General features: G+C 43.1%; 1 protein-coding gene across 2 annotated transcripts; it reads left to right on the top strand.

Annotated features, from left to right (window-relative positions):
- The first annotated feature begins 7,497 nt into the window (after positions 1-7,497).
- Positions 7,498-8,386, top strand: LOC111895735 (organ-specific protein S2). Of its 2 annotated transcripts, none has more exons than XM_023891813.2 (2): positions 7,498-7,649; positions 7,760-8,386. In XM_023891813.2, exons 1-2 carry the CDS (start codon positions 7,605-7,607, stop codon positions 8,159-8,161), a joined length of 447 nt encoding a protein of 148 aa, XP_023747581.1. In that variant the 5' UTR covers positions 7,498-7,604; the 3' UTR covers positions 8,162-8,386. The 2 variants fall into 2 exon arrangements, with proteins under 2 accessions (XP_023747581.1, XP_042752142.1); XM_042896208.1 differs by having other exon boundaries at positions 7,763-8,386.
- The last annotated feature ends 276 nt before the right edge of the window (positions 8,387-8,662 follow it).

Consider the following 8,662-nt stretch of genomic DNA (forward strand, 5'->3'; position numbering starts at 1 on the left):
GTAGAAGTAGAATCAGAAGTGAATTCAGAAATAAGATAAGAAGTTGTGATTGAAGTGGTGTTTGATACAAAGTAAGTGCATTATATTTATACAACCTCGAAGACTTACAATCAAGATAAACTATTAATAAACAACTAAACAAAAAGACCATACAATGTCTATTAGATAGACAGATGCTATCACACGTCAGTACAAAAGCTAAGTGTTCATTGCGGTTCACTTTGGTTCACATCTAGATTGCGGTAGTAGCAAAGTGATTGCAGTAGAGACAAGAGTTGCAGTAGTGAAGGAACATGTTGCGGTAGATAGAAAAGATTGTGGATAACTAAGCTTAAGTGGTTCACTTTTTTCTTTAACAGAATTTATAAACGTTTAGTTACTTTATTATATCAGTATACTTATTAATGAGGATTAATGTCCTATCGTACTGTAACATCCCAATAATCATGACCAAATTTTTTTTTAAAACGTTAATAAAACCATAAGTCTTAATTCATTTCAACCAAGTGTAAAGGATTATATAACAAAACAGATTATCGTTTCAAAACACTTGGTCGTTTTATCAGAGTAAACATCCCAGGATAAAACTCCTTTGGTGTGTGTGTGCCAAGCGATCACCCCGAGCTCTTCCCTCCGCTACCAAAAGTACCTGAAACCAAAACTGAATATCGTGAGCACAAAGCATAGTGAGTTCCCCAACCTACGACATACCACACACGCATAACAACATACACATAAACATGTATTGGACCCCCCGCTTGGCATCAAGTACCACCTGCCATCGAGCCCCGATCGGTGTACATATATGTTTCTCTTAGGCCCCGCCTGTCTCTGGGCCCCACCCGCTAAGCATATACAACATATAAGATAACACGCAAAAAATAAGCTAAACATACTCTACTATGCTCCTGATCTAAGGCCTCGCCTAACTTGGGCCTCACCCCTGTCCTGCTACTGATGAGTCATGGAACCCCATCCACACTTATGCTGGTAGTGAGATACGGGCCCTCACCCACGCTCACCTCCCTCTTAACTCGGGCCTCGCCCCTGCTCCGCTACTAATGAGATACGAAACCCCATCCATACTCTGCTAATGGTGAGATGCGGGACCTCGCCCACACCCACTTCCCTACCAGGCACATACATGTATCATACAGACAACAAGTGTAATCTAACATGCAAACATTTCTCGGGCACCCGTACGGCATCGGACTTTAGTCCGGAAACATACTATCATCTACCATACTACAGGCTTACCCCGACATCGGAACCCCGGTCCTAAACCTATCATTCCTACTCATGCAAGAATCACAAGGACCACTAGCATTCTAACCATCCTCGGGCCTCGCCCAACATTAGGTCGAAACCCGGAGCATATACAATCAGCACCTAGGGTTAACCCCCGGGTCTTCCTACTATACATAATTATAAAATAATAGGCCGGCATTGGTGCCTTAGACCCATACAAATAGTGAGGAGACTCACCTTGCACTGCTGAAGACTAGCTGAACAGTCCTGACTGCTATCTGGCAACTCCTGAATAGCTGATCCATCGGCTCCCCGAACTATCAATACCCAAAATAACATTTAGACCACAATTCCCTCAAAACTCAAACTAGGTCACATTCAACGCTCCGGGTTGATCCAACTCGCCGAATTGACCCACCAACTGGTCGAGTCCCACAGTCAACACAAAACTCTGGACTTCGATCCTACTCGTCGAGTTCTTCGGGAACTCGTCGAGAGCACCCTCAACACATCGGGACCCTCCTTCATTTGACTCGCCGAGTTCCTCTTTGAACTCGCCGAGTCCACCTTCATAAATTAAGGAGATAGCCTTAGACTTGCCAAGTTCCTCCTTGAACTCGTCGAGTATGATGATCTTCATGTCCACTATGGACCCAGACTGGCTGAGTCCCTTACCAACTCAACTCACACCCGTTAACAGAAGGGTTTTAGGGCAAGAAAACGGTCTGACTCGCTGAGTCCCTCTATGTCCCAATCTATTTAGATGATTTCTGAGGATCTCAAAGCATCCAAAACATAGATCTGGATCCAACCACCTCATAACCATGCAAAGCTACTGCCTTTTTCCTCCATTCATCGCCTTTTGAGCTAAAAAGGCCAAAAGAACACTTCATATACTTGCATGCGGGTTCCTATGGCTTAAAGCATGCATCTTTATGTCATAATAGCCCTTAGTGGTGCTAGATCTAAAAACACAAGCCCTTGAGACGTCCATTACTCTCATGCTAGGGTTCTTGGACCAAAAACCCCTAAAAGTGACAAAGAAGAAATCTATATGCATAATGATCAAAATGGAAGCTTTCTTACCAGATAATGGAGGAGAATGCAGGAGGTTTCTGGATCTACTAATCTCTTCTTATATCCCCAAGGCTTCACCTTCTTCTTCAAGCTTCATAACACTTAAAATGATCATAATGGCTCACAAACTCATAGAAGGCACTAGGGTTTCGTTCTGGTCTTGAGAGAGCATCAAGGAGGCTAAGGAAATGAGAATGAGATGCTTAAATAGGGCATGAAGTCCTGAAATTAGGGTTTCCCAACCCAGACTAGACTCTTCAAGTCAGTCCCCCGACTCGCCGAGTTGGCCACTTAATTCGCGACACATAACTCGTTCCTACTCGTCAAGTTATTCCTTCGACTCGACGAGTTGACTCCATGACTTAGGGTTTTCCTTTCCTTTCTTGGTCTTTTGAATTCAGGGTGTTACAACTCTTCCCCACTTAAACTAGACTTCATCCTCGAAGTCCACCACGGTTAACTACCTTATAACCCGCTTACAATTTTACCACTAGATACGCACTTTGCCCATTCGGTCCAAACCTTGAAAATATCATCTTCAGCATAACCTGGTAATTACTATCCTGGAGTACAACACTGTTACTCAACCGGTAACCCTACCGGTACTTCCCGAGCACTTCCACTTGACATACAAGGAGTTCACCCTTTTACCCGCGTAGATATTGGCTTTCCCAAGGCTACTTGCCATAAGCAACAAACCTTTCCAAACTCCATCAAGGACAAATCCTCTATGGAAGCTGCAATCCTGGCCACTTCCAGTGTCGGCCATCACACCATTACCCACTAAATGATTACTCACAATGCTTCAATACTAAAAGCTCCACCCAGCATGAGTGACTCAGTATTACCTGATTAGCTCACGACTCTATGCACGAATTCCCCTTATTATCACTCCTGCCTGAAATCATGCTGACTCCCATCCACCTTCTAGATGAACCGAGACCACCCAGTCCCAACTGATTTACCATTACCCGGGATACCACTCCCCCACCGATTACCAAACGCAAGAACAATCCGCCATTCGCTCTCAACGACTTCTGTACATACTACGACTACCTGAAATGCTCTACCAACCTAGCCACTCTGGCTCTAGAAGATTTGGGATCCTCGATCCCCCTACCTTAACCCTAAGGTATCTACCAGGTCCCGCCTGCTGCTATAAGTACACAGACCTTGCCCACGGGTCTCACCCAAACTATACTTCAGAGCGGCCTCTCCCACAGGTCTCACATATGCAGGGCTATACAGGCCCACTCCTCCTCGAATCTCAACTTACTATCCTTCCTGGCTCTTATCATGGTAAATCGGATATACGCCCCCCCCCTCCCCCCGCGCTCACACTCCACGAACTAGGAGATACGGGCCCCCGTCCACACTCTGCTAGCTATGAGATACGGTCCCCTGCGTACACTCCGCTAGCTAGGAGATATGTGTCTCATCCCACACTCCGCTATCTAGGCTGCTAATGAGTGCCACGACTTATCTGCAGTTTTACAACACTTCCCTCACTGACTCACTGTTTGGGAATGTCGCGGCTAACCCGCAGTCTTATATCCTGAATAATCTCGCACCTTGCCGGAAGCTCTCCGACCTGGTTTCCCCGACCCAGTCATCAACTAACCGCGAATACATGCACTCAAGGTTGGAATGTTTCCCCAACTCCCAACTTGCATGCTCCCTAATCCAAGTAGCCACCTGAGTTGCTTTCTTCCTCACCAACATTGCGAAACCAACCCAGTCTTGCACTACTTCTTCCCTTGGCCACTCTGGTGGCTCTACCCCACTTCGACTTGCCTAGCTCCTCACAGCTCACAGCTTGGAAGAATTCCCAATTCTCCCTACCATCCTCTGACCACTTTGTGGTTAACCCACAATTACCATAGTTGGTGATCTAACCGATCTTTTCCCAAATGATACTTTCCCCAAAGCTAGTGAGACACTACCGAGACCCACACATGGATGCTACAGTCACTGCATCCTGAGTAACCTACTCTAAAAGGGAACAACCCCTAATTATCATTCTGAAATCCAGGGCATGCAGGTGGCATATAACTCAATCACAAGCAGGCCACAAAACTCTGAAATAACATTACCAATACCGATGCAGAGCCATAACATTAAAATCATAAAATAACCTGACAAGTAAATGAAAGATATGTAACTGACATGTCATGGGCTGCTTGCACCTCCTCCGAAACCAACTGATACGCCCTGTTCCTTACCTTCGGTGCCTCTGCCCGGCCCTGACGGCCATCGGTGATCCTCAAAGTCGTAGGGGTAGGTGATATCACCTGTCTTGCTGAAAGAAAACTCGGGCACTGGGCCTTCTTGTGGCCCCTCTGACTACAGTGGAAGCATATCAGGTTTGATCCCTGGGTGTTGGTAGCAATACAATCCCTGCTAAAATGGTCAATCCGTCCGCACTTGAAGCAACCAAAATCACCACCGCTGCCACTCCTACACGCACCCTCGTGCGTCCTGCCGCACTTTCCACAATGGCCCCGGTCCTGAGGACCTCTCAATCTAGAATCTGATGTCATCGGCCTCTTGCCCGATCCCATAGATATCTGAACCTCTGCTAACTTTCTCTTCTTTTCTGTCTCAAGATCATTCTCTCTTTCTCTGGCCCTAGCGATCATGTCTTCCAGCATCTTACAGCTGGACCGACTCACAAATTAACTGATATCACTCCTCAACATCTTGTGGTACCGATCCTTCTTCATCTCCTCGTCCGCCACATACTACGGAACTAGAAGGGATCTCTCCCTGAACTTGGCGGTGACCTCCGCCACTGTCTCTGTAGTCTGCTGCAAATCCTAAAACTCCCGGGCTAACTGCTGCACCTCAATCATCGGTGCAAACTCGGCCTTGAACCTGACTAATAAATCGCTCCATGTCACCGCGTCCAATGCGACATCATCCCTGATAGCATGACCAATCTCCTCCCACCAATCCTGCGCTCTGTCCTTCAGAAGACAGGAGGCGAGCCGAACCTTGTCCCTCTCGGGACACCAGCTAGAACGAAAAGCATTGGCAACGTCAGGCAATCACCTACTGCTAGCAATGGGATCCTTATCCCCATGGTAATCCGGACCTCCACAAGCTCTGAACTCACGAAATGTCAATGTACGTGCTACCATCATAGCCATCATCTCAATGCGAAAGGCTCCCAGCCTCTCATCCAAAATCTCCAGTATGCCCTCCTTGACCATACCAAATATCACAAGAGTCTGGTCTAGAATACTGCGCGTAATCTCAGCTGATACAAACTCCCTCATCCGCTCCTCGAGCTGCTCGGTTCCTAAATCCGAGCCTGATCCCTCTTCGACACCTGATTCGCCCCCTGGTCTCTCATGCAACATCACCATGTTGAAAACATAACATAACAACCATCAAAATACACATCACTACCGAGGGATCACATACGCACTACAAGTTCCTTGGTTTTATCTCGGCCCCTCTTGACTCGAGTACGGATCCTCTGCTTTTAGTAGTACATGCCTATACTATCTTCCAGATCTATCCATACTTTCCTCAAGAATTTCCTCGACTCCACCAAGTCCCTTACGACTACTACTGCTCCCAGCACTACTCTCATCCTAGGTTTGCCCTAGGGTAACCTCCAACCCGAACCTAGTCCTCAGCTACTGAAGGCATCTTCACAATGCCAGTTAGCCACTACCTGAATACCATCACAAGTGACGAGGCTCAGATAATCCTTCGAGTAAAGGACTCGTCCCTACAACGGTTGGACTCAAACAAGAGTTGTGCAATAGGGCCAAATCCAACACTTTGAGATTATTCAACCCTGATCACATATGAGTTGGCATATTCACCTAATGGATAACTCCCCTTATTCAGAGTCCCACAAAGCACAAAGCAAGTAGCATTTAGACAAAAAGGAAAATCTAACCATAACATAAGCAAGCAATTATTTTCACATATCAAGAATTTGAACTAGCGTGCGATATAAGCTCATATAATCAGGCATAACCTAATCAGGCTATCCTACCACTGTCTAACCAATACTAACATGCTATTCCATTAACACATATAATAGGCATATAAGGCATCCTTCCTAGATCCTTAGCCCTAAACTACCATGCTGATCACATAATCACATCATAACATAAACTTGTATGGGTAATTTGGGAGAACTTACTTGAGCTCGGCTGATTGCATGCAACACACCCTTTTCTCTTTTTCTAAAGTTTCATTCATTTTTCAGGGTTCTTTTCCTTTCTCAAAATTCTTTTCTTTTTCCAAGGTCTTTTATAAAAATGATTCTCTTTTGAAAATTTTCATACCAATTCCTCAGTTTGAGTTCAGACACACTTGAGAATGTACCTGAATCCCTCAAACCAAGTCTCTGATACCAACTTGTAACATCCTAAAAATCATGACCAAAAATTTCTTTTTAAAACATTAATAAAACCATAAGTATTAATTCATTTCAACCATGTCTAAAGGATTATATAACAAAAGATAGTATCATTTCAAAACACTTGCTCGTTTTAGCAGAGTAAACATCCCAGGCTAAAACTCCTTTGGTGTGTGTGTGTGACATGCGATCACACCGAGCTCTTTCCTCCGGTACCGTAAGTACCTGAAACCAAAACTGAAAACAGTAAACATGAAGCTTAGTGAGTTCCCCAACCTACCACATACCACATACGTATAACCACGTACTGGGCCCCCCGCCCGCTACATCGAGCCTTGCCCGGCATCGGGCCCCGCCAAGGACTAGGCTCATTACAGCAGGGACTAGGCTCATTACACAATTAAAACATGTGAATGCTCAGAGTTCAAAAAAAAATAATAATAATAATAAAAAGTAAAAAATAAATAAAACAAAACTTATGGATCAAATGTGTAATTTTCACCAGACCATAAGGATCATTCGTCTAATTTTCTCAAAACTATATAGATGAAATTGTGGAGTAATGAACTCCATAAGGGTATGAGAACATGTAGAGTTTCCTAAATATGTGATGAAGTGATTGTATCATACCGAACTTAAAGGTTAGTACTCATGAGAATTTCAATGTAAAATTGTGTAATGAATATTATTTTGTATAAAATAACCAAGGTTGCAAACCTTATCAGAAATCTTGTGGATATTATAAAATAATTTGGGAAAACACTTAATTATTAAAGGAAGACAATTTTAGTTTGTATGTTTCTTTGTATGGTAAGCTTCTCAATTAAACTATATAAATACCAACTACGATCATTCATTGCACATACCAACAGCTCCAAGAGACACTTGTACTTGGACCATGGAGTCGTGTCTTCCTTTCTTGGCTCTCTTTTTTCTCGTCATGGTAGAGAAATTTTTATTGTCTATAAATCTATGGTGCAACATTACGATGACCTTATTTTTTTTTTAATTAGTTTTGTTATGCTAACCAATAGTTTTTCAAATATTGTTTAGCAGATCACGGTCACTGTGTATGCTAGGCCAAATCCTGAAGAATATAAGCAACACTCGCATGTTGGAGGAGGTACTTTGGTGTCAACCGATCCCACAAAGAGAAGCCCATGCAACCAAAGAAAGTCCCCCAATGAGGACTTCGAACCAAGGCCTAATATCTTAGTGTATGATAATAGTGCTGGTTTAAAAGATAAGAAGATGTTTCCCAATGATTTTGAGCCGAGACCAAACGTTTCGATTTATGAAAACGGAGCAAGTGTAAAAGGTAAGAAGATGTTTGACGAAGAGTTTGAGCCAAGGCCAAATGTCTCGGTATACGATAACAGTGGAAGTCTTAAAGGTAAAAGGACATTTGATGAAGAGTTTGAGCCGAGACCAAGTGTCACAGCGTACAAAGGTTGACGGTACTTAGTGGCGATAAGGTTTATTACCAATGAAGTGTGTACTATATTTGAAGCAAGAATAAAGCAAGGCTTATATGTCTTGGAATAACGCTTTTAAATTTCGGAGAGGGAGGATATTATGTAAATTATATCCATATGTTGTAGGTTTTTATGGGTCTATATTTAATTTTGCTTTGTATGCCTTGTGCAATATATATATTCTTATAGATATTTTTGGGTTCAACAGTGAGATAGTAACACCGACAAACAATTATCAATATAAATTAATAAAAAATAAAACAAATATGTCGTCGAGAAAAAAACAAATAATAGAAATAACTTGCCATATATGGAGCATGTACATTCGAGTTGAAAGTTCTTTATATGGGAAATATCAATAATTTAAGTCTTAAATATCTATATGATAGAGAATTGTACTAAATAAGTGATCTAGACATGAAATGTCGGTCATGAGAAGATAAAATGGAAATGATTATTTCATTCTTTGTATATTTTTAAT

Source organism: Lactuca sativa, chromosome 7, assembly GCF_002870075.4.
Source record: "Lactuca sativa cultivar Salinas chromosome 7, Lsat_Salinas_v11, whole genome shotgun sequence".
NCBI lineage: Eukaryota > Viridiplantae > Streptophyta > Magnoliopsida > Asterales > Asteraceae > Lactuca > Lactuca sativa.

Excerpts from the sequence above, each read along its gene's own strand:
- LOC111895735 (XM_023891813.2), top strand. The coding sequence starts at position 7,605 with ATGGAGTCGTGTCTTCCTTTCTTGGCTCTCTTTTTTCTCGTCATG. Across the intron at positions 7,650-7,759 it reads CTCTCTTTTTTCTCGTCATG|CAGATCACGGTCACTGTGTA; the intron begins GTAGAGAAATTT and ends AATATTGTTTAG.